Genomic DNA, 20,668 nt, shown 5'->3' with positions numbered 1-20,668 from the left:
GTACTGTATTTCTTTCCGATCTAATAATTAATCCCAAGGAAAATTAATTCCATGGTTTTCTTATACAAGGACAGTTGCATGTTCAGTGAAGCAAAAGTCAGCAACAAGTCTATCGTTTGCCTAGATAAAACATGTGGATACCAAAGAACATATCAGCATCTGGTCGTCAAATTCTTCACTTAATAGCAATTACAATCTTGTGGAAAACGACTTTAGCAAGGAGTGCAGATTGAAAATGATATAATACAACTTCTATAGGAGATTTGAGAGCATTTACTTTGTAGTGTGGAAACATTAATGGTACTCACAACGTAATCAAAATTCAATATTATTATCAACACAGGAACAGCTGTGAAGTAATGAGAACTAAATAATTCAGTTATCATGTTTAGATTAAAAAAAAGAAAAATATAAAAATGCCATTTTTGTCTTCAATGTATATATATGTAAGGAAATAAATACATCTTATAAATGCACTAGAACTGACATATCAACAATAAACAATTCATCCTGTTCACAATTACAATTTCAAGACAATCAGCTGTTTTCAGTTTTCTATATAATATAATAGCTATAGTGCATAACAGAATATAATCAAAACTCACTAGGCTATACAACTCACATCTGGGTGCACTTTGTGACATGCAACAGAAAAAATAACAAACAAAAACAAATCCTGAATTCACTTATATCTTGATATTAGCAAAGCAATCCATGAATGATGTAAACTTGTGAGCCCTGGCAAACCAAAGACTGCTAAAAATGGATGAGGAGCAATCTTTCAGTCAGAGATACTCCAATGAATTCAGAGGAATCTAACTTTCAATTACTGTGCTTCAACAGTATAATGATCACATTAGTAATATTCAAAAGAGTAGGTGGCAATGATTAAACATTGCATTTGTACAAACCATATGATGAAATACTGACCAGTTAAGTATACATACATTTTTATTCAGAAACTAGCTAGATATGGTCTTAAGTGTAACATATATTTTCATATAAAAATATTCAAAACTTAACAAAATTATGACATAAGAAATAAAGCTACATACTGGAATCAAACATTTTCTGATTCCAGGCTCACCAATTGATTTTCTAGATTTACTTCTACAGAAACCTATTAAAGCACTAAAAAAGATCAATATTTCTTCAACAGAAAAAAACATGCATTCAAATCAATTACATAACCACCTCACCTTTTATTAGCATATGCTAGACTAATCAATAGCAGTTATTTTTACACTGTATATCAACATATGAAAGGCATGTGTGGTCAATGCATCAGTCTGTGTTTTTAAAAAACAATTTACTATACAAACTGTTCAGTAGAAAATCATGTGATACCAAAATGAAACATGTTTGTTAATACATAAATACAATTTATTTAAAGATGCTACACCTCCAACAAAGAGTAATTATTTATTTTAAGATAATTTTAAAACAATAATAAGGTGCTGTATATTTGTATTCAATACAGTTACATACTTAACACTAAAACACTACATTCCAAAAGTTAAAGCTTCTAGGATCTTATCTTTTAAGTGGATTAATTAACTAAGAAATTCTATCAAGCTCTGCCTTTATATCTTGCAAGAAACTTTTGGTTTTGTACAATGTAAGAATTATTTGAATGCTGATTATTTTTTTCTTTTGTTGTTGTAAATTTATATTTCCATACTGAATTTTATGCATTTTTGTGAGAAGTAATCCATTAGATTTGTCGGCAATCAATGTAGCATCTTCGTTAATATTCTAAGATAAATTCAGAAGGAGAATAATCTATATGCACAAAAGCAGGTGATTTTGTTATTCAAGTTCAGATATTTGTCTATTAACAATTCTGTGCACAATTTACAGGATATAAGAAATTCAATATTACACACATAACTGATAGCCCAAATGTTTTGCCAAAATTAGTAGCTTTAAAGTGCATACATCTTAAAGCTCTAACATTATATATAGATACTTGATATTTACTGAGAAAAATGTCAATCTACAAATTACAATGTACAACAGTTTATTTACAGATAAAATATTTATATGCCAGAGGTGATATCTACACATATTCCGGTCTAAGAATTATTATCTAAATGTTTTCTGATAATTTATGAATTTCTCAATAAAGATAATGAAGGTTATTTAATTGTATTTACAATTGGACCAAAACAAATTTCTAAATCTTTAAAAGTCAAATTTAAAAAAAAAAGACTCCCAAGATAAACAAATATTAAAACATATATTTCAGTGCTATTCACTGTTGAATTACTTGTACCTATTAAAAGTATAGCAATGGTCTTTAAATAAGGATAATTTATGTGTTTACAGAAACTTACTTCAGTCTTGAAATTTAAACTTATTACAATCTACAGACCTACCAACACAGCTGGACGGGACAGGGAATTGTACATGTAAATCAACTGGTTATCAAACTACATAGCTTTTACATCAACAAGTCATATGAAATCTGGTGCATTTTAATACATGTGATGGTAGTGAAATTGATCAAATTAATTTAATTGTAATTAACAATGAGAAATGAAATGGATGTGAAAAAGCAATTATATATATAGCCAAAGGTCTTGTATTTCAAATTAAGATATCTTTTATTTCATGATATATATATAAACTTGTGTTCTCTCTTGGATTTCTCAAAGTACTTTATTGTAGGCTCTGTATAGATAGCTATTCCTCCTGAATAGATTACAGCATATGGTTTTTGAAATTGGTAGGGAACCTGTGGTAAAATCTTACAATGTGGTAATTAAAAATTGTCCGTATAAAATGGCAAAAAAACTCTTTTTAAGCTGTTTAATACTAACACCAATTGTTTTGTAATCTGGAAGCATATCAATTATGAAACAAATTACTTTAATATCAAATATTACAGAATGGATGTTAAATAGTACTAAGTACTACATAATCATAGATTAATATTATGCTAAAAATGGCCGGAGAATACCACTGAATTGGATACAGTTACCAAACCAATGGAACAGGTAAATATTATATTTATCTGCAAAATATTCAACACTGTCATCATGACAGTAAATAAGAAAGGATCAATTAATGTTATAACTGTTTTCAAAAATCGATACAACTTTAAAGTTAAATAGAAAAAATATCTAATTTTAGTCAGAAAATAAAATTCAAAAATAAGGTATTAAGGATGAGTATCAATCGATAAAAATATGCAGCTTAAAATGGATAATATCCAATTTTAGACCAAAAATAAAAATGAAAAATGGTGGTGACACATAGGAGATGCCAAAGAAAAGCGAGATACACTGAAGAAATGCTAGAGAGCCAAGTCAAACTCTGTGACATCTACCTCACGCAGATGGTCTCTCTCATTGATACTAATACAACTGACAGTTGGTGACTCGCTAACATTATGCACAGTCACAGTGAACTTAGAAAGGCTGCAGTTGGCACACACTTTGAGCGCATGACTTTTACCTCCCGGTATTTTACAATCCCAGATTCTCTACAAAATGGCGAATCATTTCCTTGATGAATCCACCATGGCTCACGATGAGGACATCAGCCACAGTAGGTGGTAATCCGTCCATGTCATCAAAGGAACTGTTTCGACCGGAACTGATACTGGACACACTGGACAGACGATGGGCCAGTAGTGGAGATAGGGACACATTTGGACAGTAGCCTCCCGCCGGTGACCTATTTACCACTGATGGCCCAGTGATAAAGGTTTGGTCAGAATCTGGCTTAGTATCAGCTGGTGAATCTGAAGATTGTTCATTTTCAGAATTTGAAAAATTGTCTGGGGATTCACAATTAAGTTCTAGGTAACCGCTAGGAGTAAACAAGTTCTCGAGACTAGCTTTCTTAGTCTCTGACTGGTCCTCACGCTCACCCTGATCCTCACTATCTTTGTCCGACAGATCTGTCCCATCTGGCAGGCTGGCGTAGCCTGAAGAACTGCTGGAGTTAGACCTGCCTATCACAGTGTCCGTGAGATTCTCGTCTTGAGAAGAACACAACCCTCCGTTTGTGTATTGAGATCGTACAGAATGACTTGCTGCCGCTACTGTTGCTGATGATGAAGAATTGTGACATGGACTATCTTCCGGATCATCACTGGTGTCATGATCCTTCTCGTATTTGCGCCGTTTCTGATCAGATGACTGGTAATCATTATATATGTCGAGGTCTGGGGCATCTGACATTGATGCAATGCCGCAGAAGGACTGGCTACGTCGACTGCTCACTAGCCGGTTACGTATGTTGCCACTATTACGTCCCAGGCTACCACCATGGCGCTGTTTAATGGATCCTGGAGTATATTCATTATCCTCAGTCTCATTCATGAAGGCCACCAGAAGTTTGCATAGATCACGAAAAAATGACATTGCCCGTTCTTGCATCTACAATAGAAAGTAGAAATTTATACAATTTCATGTAGTTTAGTTGAAAAATTTGACTTTTTATTTTTCTTTAATCTAAATCTTAAATATTCTGAACATTAAACTGCATTCAAATTCGGGTTACAATGAATGGCTACTGCATTACAGGAAAATAGTATGAACTATGCTGCTGGTTCATGTTTTATTTTACAGTTAGTCTAAGGTAGTAGGGTTTTTATATGCCTATAACCAGAATTGGAATGTAGTTTCTTTATGAATAAAATACTTATGGCCGAAAATTAAATACTGTAGGTAAGGGTCTCCAAATGAAGAGCCCCTAGAATGTTAAATTGACAAAACAGTCCAAAGTAAATGCATCAACTCCCATGAGTATGACAGAAACTTTTCATATGCTTTCTCCTAGAATTGAGATTTTGAAATAAGTACATGCATCCTCTCCCATGGCAAAACTTTTCACAAGCTTTCTCCTAGAATTGAGATTTTGAAATAAGTACATGCATCCTTTCCAATGACAGAAACTTTTCACAAGCTTTCTCCTAGAATTGAGATTTTGAAGTAAGTACACTACATGCATCCTCTCCCATGATAAAACTTTTCACAAGCTTTCTCCTGGAATGGAGATTTTTGAAATACAGTCCCTGGAATACAGCTATTGAGTATTGTAAACAGGATTTCATAATGAATCAGGTTAATCCTTTTCTTCATTTGCACTATTCTTGTGTAAAATGCGTGAAACCACATAATCAATTTTTATCATTATAAATGACATTGAGTGGTTATTATTATATCGAAATAATACTGGACATACTGACAATCAGGAGGGCCTACATGGTGTGGTTTGGTTTGTTTTTGTTTAACGTTCTATTAACAGCCAGGGTCATTTAAAGGTGTGCCAGGTTTTGGAGGTGGAGGAAAGCCGGAGTACCTGGAGAAAAACCACCATTCTATGATCAGTACCTGGCAACTGCCCCATGTAGGTTTCGAACTCGCAACCCAGAGGTGGAGGGCTAGTGATAAAGTGTCCGGACACCTTAACCACTCGGCCATCGCCTACATGGTGGAAACTGAGTGATTAAAAGCTTATACTAGACACAGTTGATAACTAATACTTTATTCTGTCTAATATGTGATACAATATGGTAATTTAAAGTAATAAATAAAGCCACAACATTTTCTATGACTTCTCGTCCAAACAAGAGTCAAGTGTGACTTCCAATCGTTTTTAACACTGATCTAATGTTTGAATTCAAAATAATTTTAGTTTGTCCTATAATCTGAAACAGAACTTACTAGCTTTACATAGTGACAGCGCAAAGGTAAATATACGCAAATTATTGGGCTAAATTAGTATTATATAGGCAATGAGAAGAATGTCTTTTGAAACACTTTTTGTTGGTCAATAAAACTATCATTAAGTAACATCATATCCCCAGCCAAAAACCAATAACAGTATAATAGATGTTTCTGTAATAAACTTACCTTATCAAAAGGCTTATCATGTATGATTACATTTCTGCTCATGAAAATAAAGGTACATATTTTGTTTTACAATTTACAAACTTTACTCACCCACTCAGAAATGTGAAAAGGCCTGGACCATAATGCAACTATCACTATCCACTGTCAAAACTCACTATATATACATCTGTATATATATATATAGTCTCTGCAGGTTTTTCATTTATACATTAAGATAAAATGGGAATACAGCAACAGGCTACAGGTATCTGTGCATGTCCTGGTAGCTCTTTTTCATGAGAACCCCCTCCCCCATAAATGACATTGAAAGGTGATTAACCCTTTGTTTCTAATCATGCGATTTTATTTACATTTTGATGCATATATGTGTATACCAAGTAAAAGCTGATCTGCCTAAATAGCTTAAGCGTCTGATTTCACAAACTGTACCCACTAGGACTGAATGGACTTTACTTTTGATATGACTAGTTCCAGGCCACCAAGTTGACCTCAACTGTACAAGTTTCTGATATGAGTATAGCCCCACAAAGTCAACAAGGTGACTTCCACAGTTTCGGACTATGGGCACATTTTCATCTTGCATCTACTACCTTTGATGTACCTTGACCCATCGACAGACAAATGTGACTTCTCCTTTCACTCGGACAAATATACCTGTAGGTTAGTTTCAGCACCAGGAGGGGTATAGCTGGCCACATTGGTGTTAGCTTTCTTGGCAGCAGCAATCAGCTCCTTGTGAGATTTCCCCTCAAGAGTACCAAATTTCTACCAGAAAGAAATGAAAACTGGATAACTACTTGTGAAATTTGTAAGCGAGTGAAATATACTAAAAATTATAAATACATGAAGCTATTGTGCTGTAATATGAAATTTTGAGGAAGTAGGGGTCTTTCTTTGGCCAAAATTCGGACCATGTTTCTTTCCCATTTCACAATCTAAATCATGTTCTTTCCAATTTCACCATCTTGAATTTCCCAAAAAGATAAACTTTCAGTAGATAACAGAATTTTGATAATAATTATAAATTGTTTGACATTATGGTAAAATATAATTATTATGCCACAGTTATGCGGAGATGAACAATTGGTTGAAAGAAACATTCCTATAGTGTTTTTTTTTGTTTTCAATTTTAACAGTACATGTATTCATTATTCAAACAAAATATTAAAACATTATCAATGTAATAACAAGCAAACCTCACTCAGTTGATCAATTTTGTCTTCTGCTAGTACAGACATTTAACTGTGTGGCACAAATTGTATTTTAAAGAATATCATACTAGGTTTTTAATCTTCAGCAACAATATTTTTTATATATTCTTCTCACAGATTTTCATATCATACGCATTAGATACATATCTGACATACATTTTGATCCTTCAGACTTCTTGGAAATGACATCTGAAATTGATCATGAAGTGTCAAGGATCAACTTAAATCCTGGATATACCACGATATCTTGTGATTATTGTGAAATATTAACGTTACCCTTTCCCGGAGTCGCTTGTCCGTGACAACTGTGCTGTGACACACGCTGTTACCCTCCATGATCACCTGGGCCGTCTGATTGGCCCGACTCAGGTCACTCGAGAACACATGGGTAAAATTCTCATTCTCCAGGCGGTTCGCTGCCATCTTGGCTTGCTGTATTCCAACTTGTGATAATGGCACATCTGTCTGACCTTGAAAACAATTACTTTAATTCAGTAATTCGTTATTCGCTATACAATTCATGAATGACTACATCACAATCATGTATCACTCATTGACTGATTTATGTGTGTTACACTGATAAGGATTCAGTTTTTTCTGATGACTTTTGTTTGAAATATTTCAATATAAATATACCATAATAATGCCCCTCTACAGGTCCCTTCCACACCCCTTTGATTTCTGATATTGGAAATGATGTTGGGTCAACTGAATGCCCAACCATAAATCTGAATCTAATGATAATACATGGTTCTGCCAGAATTCTAATGGAGCTAAAGAAAAATACCATGTTTATGCAAGTCAAATTAGTCAATGTGAACAATGTTCTTACCTTGCAGGATCTTTTTTCTATTATAAAGCGTCTCCCCACTGAAGTGTAAAATATGTTAAGTTTAAAATTTTGCAGTAATACAGATTAATTGCCTCTTCACTACATGTGACTCACTATCATCTACAATGAAATAGATATTTAGAGAAAAAAAAACCACATTAACCGTTTTGGAACTCCCTAATACAGGACGGCACCTTTTCCATTGAAGATTACTAAATGGGACTAAAAGGATCACTTGTTGCAAAATAAGATCTGTTCAAGACACATGTACTGGTCACAGTTTATTTCTCATATGGCCATGGATTGCTATAAATTGTTACCACAGGATTCCCAGCGTCTGTGTCAAGTCTAAGGTATGATTCTTACTTTTTCAAGGAATCCAATGCATTTTTTTCCAGACATATTTTGATCAAACCTTGACACAATTTAAAGGTAGTGTTAAACTTGGGGAACCACTAAAGTGAAAAATTGAATTAGTAAGCATTTTGTGACATTCATTTTGCTAAGAGTATATATACTTGATAAATACAGTAAACTTGTTGAAGCCATCACAAAAACCTTGGCTTTCAAATACTGTATATCTCAAGGACCTGGACGCTACTATGTTAAGTTTAAATCACAATATCCCTTAAAGCCCCATTCTCCAAAAGAAATATATATAAATGTTTACATTTTGACCTCTTTACATTTTTCAGACTTGATACCCAACAAATTATCGCAAATGAAAAAATGGATGAAAATATGTACTTATGAAAGCATACAGGAAGTTCTCAAAAAAATAACTGGGTCCAACGGACAAAGTTTCTATTCAAATTAGTCTTACAATGCATGGGCTGGTTATATAATTAAAATTAAGAGGGTCTGGAATCGGCAAAACCCCAGGACGTCTATTGGATCGCTGGTTAATTTTGTCCGTATATCCTTGAACATTGTCAACTTCATCAATCTGGATTTTATAGATTTTTGTTGTATGCATATGGCTATATTTCAAAATGAAGCATTTGGTTGTATCAGGGACGTATAATAGAATCTTTTTATATGTCTCTGGTTGTATGTTTGTTTCTATTGATCAGTTATTACGAGATTATTTTGCTAATATTTTCATTTGAAAGAATTTTTAGACAAGTTCACGTACACACTCGATATGTTAAACAAAGGTAATGTGTAAGGATTCCCCCTATCAAGCGTCCAGTCCAATGGTAATTTTAATGCTGGGAGATTGTGAATGAGCATCTTGGATAGCAATTAATACATGTGTGCAAGGTTATTTGGGAATATGCAGCTTTAATGTTAGCACAGTGTAGATGATAATTATTTACCTGGTTGGCATAGATCTGCTACATACATCACCTTAGCGACCAATACAGCCCAAAGAGAATATATTATCTCTGGCACCTGCAGAGACCACTAGAGTGTTGTTTTTACGTTTTAGGACTAGCTGTTAACAAGTTAATCACAATTTGTCCTACTTCAGCTAGCGAGATGTCTTCGGCTACGGCGCCTGTCATAAGTTTCTCGTCGTGTTATCTTCTAACATTGTTGGAGTAAATTTGTCCAAACTGAACTGCGCGCGTCGGACTGCCTAGCGGGAAGTAGACCAAAAGGGATTGTCACGAATGTGGTTGTTTGGTGTCCATTGGCGGCAGGGGTAGGCTACAGGTTTGGGTGGAGAGTGGCCGGGACATGTGTATTTGCTCTTACTTAAGTAAGATGAAAGTTCTCGCGATACATTTCTTTTACACTACGACGCCCGACTGGCCACACCGATGACTGGCGGAAGCATTTCGAACATAAATATGTGAAACGTATACGAAAAATAAAGACTAGCATACAACAGTGAAATGATCCCATCAAGAAAGCAACAACTAGACAAGCTAAGACTACAAAAATCACACTCGAAGCTCAGTCGAGCTTCTGAAAACGTGATGCCCCGTTTGACCCCTTAGCGATAATCTGATTTACTGTAATTCATTAATATAGACAAATCAACGATAAAGTCAACATACTGTCGGACTAGTGTCAAGGAAAACACCACCATGATCTTCTGTTTTTCTGTCACAACGAAACTTCAGGCGATTAATACGACCTTCGCACACATCCCTTCCACCGTGCACCAGACATGCCAGACAGTTCTTCTCCGACGTACGTTGGCCGTGTCAGGGCTTTCGATTGGTCATTTTTTCATACGTCATCCAATCAAATTTTAGATAACAAATTTGGGTTTCGGTATTTTTTCTGTTTTCTATTTATAGACGAGATCAGTCATTACGTCTCCAGTGCCTACTTCTCAGCCGTAACGCTGTATATTGAACACATTAATGTTTTCATAACACAGGATGTTATTCGAGTACACTCCAGACATGAACCAGACAGGATGCAGACAGAACGTGACATTTGACAGCTCTACCGGAATAACTTCTAACGGTTAGCATACTCGTCTAACAAACGTCCAAAGAAAAGGCTTTTCATATTTGTTCAGTCAGACTAGGAGAACTAACTGTTAAATAACAATATGTTATACAATGTATAGCTTCATAGGTCTCGAGTTGACTGTACAATGTTAATTCATGTTGGTCTACATGTATAAAGTAAGGTACATTACTTCAAACACAGTATAATCGATAAGATGTGAATAAATCTAGAAACTTTTTGTCGTGTAATGTTATCGAATGTGATTCTGTGTGTACATGTATATTACACTCCTCAGGCTTCTATTTTATGGTATAAAGATTTATGACTTTCTTATTAATGAGATATAAAACATATATCTGATATCTTCATTAATCACATATCTTAATAAGGATTTGAGATGTCTGCATGTAAAATAGTCACATAAGCTTACAGCTAGGTGTAGATTCTATCTAGCTGCAGTATAGTTAGTTATCTGTACGTATATCATATGGATAAAATAATGACAGATCTGTATTCTCGATAGAGACATCTCATTTTTCTATATATATTAGAAAAAGATGCTATACATCGATCTATCTTTTTTTTTTTAATACAAGTATCATTAATTAAATACAGGCATATTAATTAAGTAAAAACCAAAATGGCAAAGTCGTTTGGGTTTTGCCCATTTAATTAAGATATCTCTTTGTGCAGATATCTGTATTTAAATTAGAGATATCTATTATCGGTTAAATACAAATATTTGTATTCGATTAAAGATTAGATTATCTCTGTCTGAATTAGAGATACCTTAATTTATCTAAAAATAGAAATATCTCTATTTTAACTACAGATATCTCTTATTACCAAATAAGTAGAGATGTATCTACGGAAGAGCATAACCGGCATCAATTATACACTTATTTCTAAAAAAAAACTTAAGTTATGACATCAGTTCTAAATACATATATAAACAATTATAGCGGATACAAAAGTGTATTTATGCATTTATAAGTAAGTTAACTATAAATAGTGTATCTGTACTTGTGATAGATATTTAACAGTATATCTTATCTTAATTAATAAATGAAAACATATGTTAGTTTGTATGCCTCAATTTTATCCAATATCTAAGCATTCCAAATTTTCTAATAATGTCCCAATTCCTTATAGAGGCATTTGTGGTTTTGTGCTACATCTCTGACAAAGGGTAAATTGGTCAATTGAAAAGAAGCTGCAATAGGTTGTTGTACATTAACGGAAAAAAGCTAAATAAATAAAATGAACAAATATATACTTAACGTTAAATCTAAAGTAAACAAATACTAGTTGCTAGCTTTTTAATTTCTTGATGTTGAATATTTCGATACAGATTGTGCTATTGTATGGTCAGGTGAACGTCAATATTCTCCTAGAGCTGTTTTGGGAATACGACAATTGAATTTCGAAAACAAGAGAGGGTTGTCTTTCTTCGTCCAATTCCTTATGCGGAAAAAACAAACGTCACACTTTTTTTTCCTTAATTTTTATAATCGAGTTGAATATGGAAGTTTTCTTTTACTGCAACGCGGTGGGCCTGCAGCTTGTTTGAGAAGAGAGCAGCGGGTTTGGAATGTGTCAGCTTATGGAAATGGCGTTTTGCATTTGAAAAACATTATTATGCAATTAATTGTTTATGAAAACAGACGAGGAATCAATACGGAGACCAAACAAAGTTAAGCACACAGAAATGTGCAAATGGACTTAGCACTAGTTCACAACTCCACCATCTTAACATTTATGCGTATGTTATATGTTCACCGAATGCTATTGCAAATAACCTTATTCTCTCGCTTCCATTATAATCCATCGCTGTTAATGACGACAGTATTATAATGACGTCATGATCAATGTGACGTCATATAATAGTCAGACAGTCTCTATGCGACCAGTAACTTGTTGTCTACACTCCCAGTCTAAGATCATTAACCTGGACTTGTCGTTCAAATGGTGTAGAGATGCCAACCTCCAGTCAAGCACTGCTGTTGATGCATACTGGACGCAGCAATCTCAATTTGGACAGGATTCCACTTGTATCAAAGAAAAGTAGCATCGGGTCTTGCTCTCAACGAGAACTCAAACCATGTCCAGTATCGCACGTCGACATTAACGAGTTGTGGAAGTCCTCCCTTGTGGACAGTGGCGAACAGCTGATCGTGGAAGACTTAACGAATTTGGATAAAGAACAAGATTCCTCGGTAGTTTCGAGTGAATTCAATATAAAGGGGTATAAAACTATTCTATCGTACAACAAATCCTCTGAATCGTTTTCGTGGAAGTTCAACCAGCCCGATCAAAAAGAGAGCGCGGAGACTCGAGAATCAGACACCGCGATTTTACCAAATCCACCAAAAACGAGACCAAAGACAGGCGTCGGTACAGGAAGGACGCGAAACAGGAAACAAGAAGATCGTTCTAGGCCTAAGACAGCCGATGTGGGTTCTGAGTCAAAACGGCAATCTGTTTCCTTTGCGAAACCTCTGTACTATCCCTGCTCCAATAAAGGCGACAAACTTCTATGTTTAGGCCTTCGTATGCCCGTCACCAAGGGAACCCACGGAGAGTCAACCAACTGCAAATCCATCCTCAAGTCTACTGCATCTGATCAAGGGACAGGAACAAACAAGTCGTGGGTCTCCTCCCGAAGTCTCGAATCTGGCGGGGATGGCGCGATTAGCGTCAAAATGAAAGGACGCAGAGGAAACTCGGCCAAGACCAGTTCAATGCTGAAACAATTATGGTATGTTTCGCTGACCGTATACACCTTTTCGTACACAGAAATCAGTAAAAAATGACGAGGGAAGAGTGCTCGTATTCGTAGATGAAATAAGTTCATATTTCTTTATTACATTTATTCTACTTTTATCATAACCGGGGACGAATAGTAATCTTACGATATAGCCAGTGATGAATTACTTTCAAATTTTATTCAAACACACATATGTCAGATGTTATACCATACATGGACAGATTATAATAATAAAACATAAATATAATGCTATTTGGTTTAAGTAATAATGTTAGTATCGAATGATTCCTTACTCACGTCAATCCAATTGATGTTTTCTTCTTTATAGGATAGAACATGAAAAACAAAAACAAAAGGTCCCCGAAGAAAAATGTGACGATGAGAAAAATGAGAATGACGCATATTCCACCTCTTTTGCCAATCGCGTCCATCCGTCCATCTACATGCGGAAAAATCCCCCGGACGCCGGGCCGTTTGACGTCTGCTTCAGTCTGCGCCATAACGATGCTGTGTCACACGATGAACTGAGAAACAACATCCGGAAACAAACAGGTGTCGTCCCTGTTGGTATTCGATATGAAGCATTGTCCATTCGAGTGGGAGACTACGGTATTCGGAACCGCTGGATCGTGAGAACTGGAAGTAGGGAGGATTTTAACCAGCTTATCACTACTGGTTTATTTATAGAAAATGACAATATTGTAGTGGTGCCACTGGAGGAAGTTATGGAGAGGGAATTTCGAACATACCGGTTCCTTACCGAGACAAAGGCGGAACACACCGCAGCAAGGATAGGTCATAAACTTAAAAATGATATACAAATGAGAATGAATAAAGTTAAATAGATAAATATTTTAAATAAAGTGTTATTGCTTTGTATTTCTGACGTCACTGGTAAAACCATTTGTAGCCGGACGTCCTTTCAAAGGAGTGTATCTAGAACCCATATCGCGATATTCATGAAACTTATTATTCTCATGCTTAAACGTTAAAACTGTCTACACAGCTTTCTTTAAACTCGTTTAAATCACGAAATGACAGTTTAAAAAATCAAATCATTGTGAATAATATATCACTTGAAGGCTCCAAAATTTCTTCAAATCATTGAAACAATATTAATTAAGATATCAGACTTATTGCAAAAAAGTATTTGAGCTTGTGCACAAATGCACAAGTGCGGTTTTCATCAACATGGGCCTAGCAGTTTTTATGACCACTTACATCACAGCTTTAAAGAAGTATACATCTTTTACATCAATTAGAATTTAGTGCATGTAGCTTTATCTTTATTTTTTTTCTGAAAAAGAAACAAATGAATAAGTTTGAATGAACGATGACTTACATGTGTTGCTCAATAAGTCCGCTTCGCTCTATGAATTGGGCCAATGAAACTACATTGTATGCGTTGCTATAGTTATACTTTTTCGGGAGTGTATAAAACTATTTACATGGTAAAGTGTACCCTTTCCTGTAAGTAATTCAAAGATGTCTCTTTCTGTGTAGTAATGGACTGGGTATAGATGATTTATTGTCTTGCGACGAACACTACCACCCACCCATTGTTAATTGGATACAATGGGGTACAATTGGATTGACTAAGGTCTAGGAACACAAAATCGATAAGCTAATGTACTTTTTTATTGCCGAAGACAATTTTTAATCGATGTAATTTCATTTATTGGGACGACACAACTTGTGTACTATACTGCTTGTTAGTATTTCATACAAATGTCGACGATATCGACTACAAATGTGTAAAACAACTGATTTGGTACATTCTTATTTTAAGATAAAGGAAATGTGTTCAGTGAACTGATACTATACGTATACGTTGCGGATTGCATGCACATTATAAATTAATGAATTATTGTGTACATTTCGATTTCATCAACAGCTTTTGTATAATTCTTTTCGATTTTGTTATCAATTTCTTATGTACAATCAATTTCTTGTGTACATTTCAATTGTATCATCAATTCTTGTTTACATTTCAATTGTATCATCAATTCTTGTGCACATTTCAATTGTATCATCAATTCTTGTGTACATTTCAATTGTATCATCAATTCTTGTTTACATTTCAATTGTATCATCAATTCTTGTGCACATTTCAAAAGCATCACACATCATTGTACAACTTCAAAATGTATCACCATCTACTTTATGTTTGTACCACGTACATGTATATTGATTATTGCGTACCTCTCAAATATATGTAATAATCGTAAATTTTTTTTGTAGCTTTCTGATACGTAACAGACAATTAAATGAAATCGTAATTACCACCGATAAAAAAAGTCAATAAAGTACGTGGAATGCGTTCAGCATGGCTGTAGTGCCAAATACAATATCGTCCAATTAGTTTAAATGTTTCATTCTAAAAGGAGATGCATATCATTAAAGGTAGCATACCTCCTTAAGTCATGTCCTAATAGGACCACTACACCTGTAAGATTGCCCGCGTTATCTTTCCCCAGAGACAAGTATCAGTTCGATAGCAACCGATCGTCAATAATTAATAACTGAATGGCTGGACGGACAGTTTCAAGGGGCAAAAATCTATAGACTGATCGCTACCAGCCACGGAGAAAGTAATGCTGGACATTATAACAAGTGGAAACCTCGTCATCCCTTTGTTGTCTTAGTTGCCTAGATTCACACTAGAAGCGGTCTTAGGATCAAACTTGGAAGCGGCTCTCTGAATCCCGGATACCCTGGAGTATGTTATCATGGATAGAAATGAATGGAGGAAAACGGCTTCAGAAGAAAGTGAGCTTCTAAATTTTTCATAGAAAATGTTGGTAAATATTCCCAGGATTCTAAACAGATGATTGACATCTGGTTAAGGGAATCAGCAGATTCATGAATATTGCATACGAAAGACGAAGTAGTCATACATTTTTGATATTTCTGTTTTAATTTTTGATCAATATTTTTGATTATGCCCACTACAAGTCAAAACAAAGTTATGGCACACGTGACTGGGAAATCGGCGAGGAAACGAGGGAAAGTTGTGTTGAAACAGTACAAGATGGAGCCCAGTCACAAACTCGACCTTTCGACCAATAGTCAAACAGCCAATGATAATTGGCCGGTATCAACAGATGATCAAGTGACCACGGCTCTTCAAGCTGACCAGTCAGATACACAAGAGCGGACAGAGTCGAGCCGTGGGAAGGATAATGAACGTTTACACAAGCTCGGTTTCTGGAATTCAATTGACAAAAAGGACGCGAAAACGAAGAAAATTGGAGTTCCTGTAGTAGAAAAACCTGCTGATGAACCAGAGGAAGTTAAACAGTAAGTGAAACATCAGATTCAGTTTCAGCTTGATAGATACATGTAGATACACAAATTAAAAAAATGATAAGATACAATAATATGAGATATAAATTGCTTGATCGAGGGTGTCGAAGTGGGCGAGTTACACTATTGGTAAATCATCATTAACATATATATATACCGGAAGTAAGAATATAACGACATTTGACAGAACAATGCTACCGACCGTAATATTGTATCGTAGGCGTTTGACTTGGTATACTTCTAGGATTAAAGCACATGTTTGAACAGTTCAATTTGATGATATATGGCGAACACTTGATATTAATGTTAAAATAAGAATTATTGGATTTAATTTTGGCTAAATTGACAAAAATAATCAGAGTAAGTTGAGTAACAAACTACATGTATTTACAATTTTGCCATATTTTTACTCGTCTTGGTTGAAATATGTGAAAAATGTATTTAGATAATATAGCTTATTAATTATACAGTATTTAAATCTAGAGTTTTCAAGTATCAATTGGCTGAAGAATACAATATTTTATAAACTTAAGGACATTGTTTTTGCAAACTGGAGAAATGAAATTTTAGCTTGCTCGAAAGGAATCGGTTACAGAATTTACAAGGCTGAACTTTGTTTAGAGAATTATTTACAAGAACTCCCTACCAAATTAGCCAAAGCTTATTGTAACTTTAGAATAGGTAGTACAAAAATACCAATAGAAAGTGGTATAGATGGTCTATTATGCTACATGAAAATAGAATTTGCACTTTATGTAATTTAAGAGAAATAGGCGACCAATTTCATTATTTATTTAACAGTGATCAACAACTTATACTCAATAGCAGACGGAAATACAGGTCTAGATATTATTATGAAAAACCAAATACATTTAAATTTCATACATCATTCAATTAAGTAACTCAAAATGAACGTATTTCATTGGCTAAATTTATTATTGATATAAATGAAATAATTCACAATACTGATTGCACTGTACTGTTAACGAGAATAAACAATTGTCATTGTCACTGGCAGTATAGCTTCATACAATGCCGAGTTCCATCCACAAATTGATACTCTATAGCGAGTCGTGTGAAATAATGTGACCCATAGAGAAAGTTGTTCTTTTTTTCTTTTCACATTCTTTTCAGTTCATAGCGAGTATGATTTACATGGTAACACGGGAACAGATTTTTCATTACATGCAATTTATAATTAGTAAACTATATCCTAAACGGGTAGTGTCTAAATATAGATAACTTACGCATTACAAGACATAGGTTACAGATACAAGTACCGCCTTAAAATGTTCATGTACACATGGTTCTAGAGGATAAATCTCCTAACATGTGATCGCTACTGTACAATCTCGCCCTATCCTCCTGAAATATTAAACCGTTCCCGGCGCCTCTAACCGCACTTTAATTCGTTTTAACTCCTCACAGTATTCTTTACAGGACCATAACTGGATATCACAAATTATTTATTTGTAGTCTGCCAAATAGAGAACATCTATTGAATGGCACGAAATATTTGCACGGAACCTCGCGATGGCAAAACTATTCATTTAAATATCGTTTTCATAAAAGGTATACCAAATGCACTTAACTTACCATTGTGTTTTTCTAAATGCTTAATATTCTTTTTTATTATGTTCTGATGTAATTCATTTTAGAAATGCATATGCATATATGTGATATCTGAACAAAAATCTATAAATCGACCGAGATAAATCGTTGAAGAATCTGAACATCTAACGCCATTTAAGTATTATTAGTTTACTCAGCTTGCAAACAAATATCTCTTTCATGTTTCATGTGACACAAATGTCCAGGTAGCTACTATGTAGGGTGTGTCCCAAGTGATGCTGTGTGTGCAACCTTCCAATACGATGTTCCGTCTCTTACATCTTTTATACATGCTTTAATCTGAAAATTCCTAATGTTTTGACCTCCTGTGAAATGCTTATCATTGCAAATGCTACGCTGTGATTCATTTCGTTTTTTAGCACTTAATATCTCTAAGCTAGCTCATATGCACCATTGATGAGTTTTTGGCTACCCACTGATGATTGACCATGTACATGTCTGTCTGCACTTGCACATTTTCCAAAATATTCATCTGCACTTATTCCCCATTGCATTCTTTCCTATTTTACAGGAAATAAAGAAATGAATTACTGAATAAACCTGAACCCTTTTAGACATACTTTATATTATACTTATATGGTGCTAATGATTAAATACCAAAGCATTCTTAAGTATACCTGTATAATTGAATGTGGAAGTGAATATATTCAGTATGAAAATGGGGAAAAAAGGGAACAATAACACAATTTTACACCTCAATGAAGAGTGCTTAGTGATGTTCATTCATAAATTTTATCCTGTAAATGTTATAAGCTGAAATGTGAAATAATAGTGAAATTATCATAATTGAATATGAATCAAGAAATCTGCGAGCCTGATAAAGTTATGCTATTAGCTGTTGATTCACTTGAGGGAACACACATTTGTCTCGTGCTACCGGAGCTGGTTGATTGATGGCTATTCTTTGACATATCGTTATCACTTTGAAGTCATCTAAGGCTGAAATGTTATGTCGTAGGTACTTTGTTATGATATTATATCATATGAACTCCACAAGTACTATATATAATTTACTTTGGTTTGTCACGGAATGGGGACGGAACCTATAACAACCCTCACACGGCAAACACTTAAGAAAAGGCCAAAAGTAACACGATGCTAAAGGGGGCATTAGCCGAGATCCCATAACTATAGTTGCCGCCATTTCTAAACCCGAGGGTTGCGTTATCGATTAGTTATCTCCTCTTGTGAAGTGATCGTACATGAGCTTACGGGAATATCAGATACTATTCTTAAACCTTATATACAAAGCACGTGAAGCCGAGCACAGGCCAATCTTGGCACGATTTTCCAAATGCTAGTCCATATATATATGTATATAGTATCTATATACATATATATATGGACTATCATTTGGAAAATCGTGCCAAGCCCCTGTGAAGCCGAGCAATACATTTATACATTATGATTTTATTTACAATTCTCGCAGTTATTCGCAGTTTTCTTTGTGAGATAAATATATTAACATGCTTTCGATTGGATATGGATGATATCATTTTGTGTGCTTGTATGATCGAGTGTCGGATACTAGTACACTGTTCGCTTATAAATGTGGTTCACTGCATGGAAATTGCATTCCTTACACCGACAAATTTTCAGTTATGAATGTGTAAGTGTCATCGAGGGCTACAGGGTTTTTATTATGTTTTATCATATTTGTGGCATTTTGACGTTTGACCTATTTAAACGAATCGACACAACGTGTAACATAGATTGTTATGAAATGGTAATCGTACTTCAAATATATGTTTGTCTTTTCGTCAGATACAATGTGACAATAAGCCAGGAGGTGGAGCGAAAGGTCGACGAGAAGGTAGAGTGTCCGACCACCAGACGGAGAGACCCCCCAGATCCCGTGCCGTCTGCAGTCTGCTTCGAACTAAAAAGTAGTGTGGCTACACACACAGATGTCCTCGATAAGATGAAAGACATGTTACATTACAAGAGAGGCAGCAAAATTGTCACTATCCAGTTTATACCAAAGTCTAGATGGATTATCGTCCTTGACAGCGCTGAAACACGAGACAGGCTCTCCGGAATGGAATTTTTCATTGGGCAACACAATGTCCTCCTGCGTCGCTATGACGACGTCATGAAAATGGAATACAAAAAGTATTTACGTAGTCAGGGACTGTTGGAAATGGTCCATAGTGCCACTAAGTAAGATAAAAACCAACATAAAGGACATACAGTAATTGAAACAGGTCATATGATCATGGCGGTTATTATGATGTCAAAAGGATTCACACAGAGCTGTCATTCCGTCCACGGTTCACCTTTGTCCGTATAAACTGTGACTGATACCAACGGACATTGCAGATAGTCTGGACTAATAATGTAATAAGAAGGAAATGAAATTGAAGTTTACCATGTGAATTATTAGACCAAGCTACAAATATAGCCCTAAGTCAGAGTCTTTGACAACGACTAGTGCGAATGACAAAGTAAACTGTGTTTAGAATTTAGCTCCCGACAATAGTGTTATACGCCAGCATGTCATTTCAAATTTAATTATAACAATAAATGTTTATTTAAACTCAAAGCTTTCGCTTAAATTTTATATCGCAGACTCCAGAATGTCTGTGATTCGCAACACCTTATTCTTATAGATAAAAAAACAAAAACCAACCAAACAAAAAAC

At 34.9% G+C, this 20,668-nt stretch overlaps 3 protein-coding genes across 3 annotated transcripts; 2 read left to right on the top strand and 1 right to left on the bottom strand.

Moving 5' to 3' along the window:
• Positions 1 to 259: 259 nt before the first annotated feature.
• Positions 260 to 10,040, bottom strand: LOC117327544. Its single transcript, XM_033884594.1, is given in 6 exon segments — positions 260 to 3,478; positions 3,480 to 4,388; positions 6,522 to 6,632; positions 7,355 to 7,548; positions 7,911 to 7,948; positions 9,917 to 10,040. Coding segments are annotated over 6 exon segments (1,464 nt in total). The 5' UTR covers positions 9,949 to 10,040; the 3' UTR covers positions 260 to 3,298.
• Positions 10,041 to 12,054: 2,014 nt separating this feature from the next.
• LOC117327542 lies at positions 12,055 to 13,952 on the top strand. Its single transcript, XM_033884592.1, has 2 exons — positions 12,055 to 13,080; positions 13,418 to 13,952. Exons 1-2 carry the CDS (start codon positions 12,299 to 12,301, stop codon positions 13,932 to 13,934), a joined length of 1,299 nt encoding a protein of 432 aa, XP_033740483.1. The 5' UTR covers positions 12,055 to 12,298; the 3' UTR covers positions 13,935 to 13,952.
• A 1,674-nt stretch (positions 13,953 to 15,626) lies between these two features.
• LOC117327543 lies at positions 15,627 to 20,647 on the top strand. Its single transcript, XM_033884593.1, has 2 exons — positions 15,627 to 16,389; positions 19,792 to 20,647. Exons 1-2 carry the CDS (start codon positions 16,031 to 16,033, stop codon positions 20,189 to 20,191), a joined length of 759 nt encoding a protein of 252 aa, XP_033740484.1. The 5' UTR covers positions 15,627 to 16,030; the 3' UTR covers positions 20,192 to 20,647.
• The last annotated feature ends 21 nt before the right edge of the window (positions 20,648 to 20,668 follow it).

This window comes from Pecten maximus, chromosome 5 (genome assembly GCF_902652985.1).
Source record: "Pecten maximus chromosome 5, xPecMax1.1, whole genome shotgun sequence".
NCBI lineage: Eukaryota > Metazoa > Mollusca > Bivalvia > Pectinida > Pectinidae > Pecten > Pecten maximus.
The sequence above is the reverse complement of the archived record's forward strand: the minus strand, read 5'-3'. Positions and strand labels throughout refer to the sequence as shown.

What these genes read in the sequence shown, in the direction of transcription:
- LOC117327542 (XM_033884592.1), top strand. Translation starts at nt 12,299, where the DNA reads ATGCCAACCTCCAGTCAAGCACTGCTGTTGATGCATACTGGACGCAGC. An exon ending in TCAATGCTGAAACAATTATG is followed by an intron (nt 13,081 to 13,417) that starts GTATGTTTCGCT and finishes TCTTCTTTATAG; the next exon opens with GATAGAACATGAAAAACAAA.
- LOC117327543 (XM_033884593.1), top strand. Translation starts at nt 16,031, where the DNA reads ATGCCCACTACAAGTCAAAACAAAGTTATGGCACACGTGACTGGGAAA. An exon ending in GAACCAGAGGAAGTTAAACA is followed by an intron (nt 16,390 to 19,791) that starts GTAAGTGAAACA and finishes TCTTTTCGTCAG; the next exon opens with ATACAATGTGACAATAAGCC.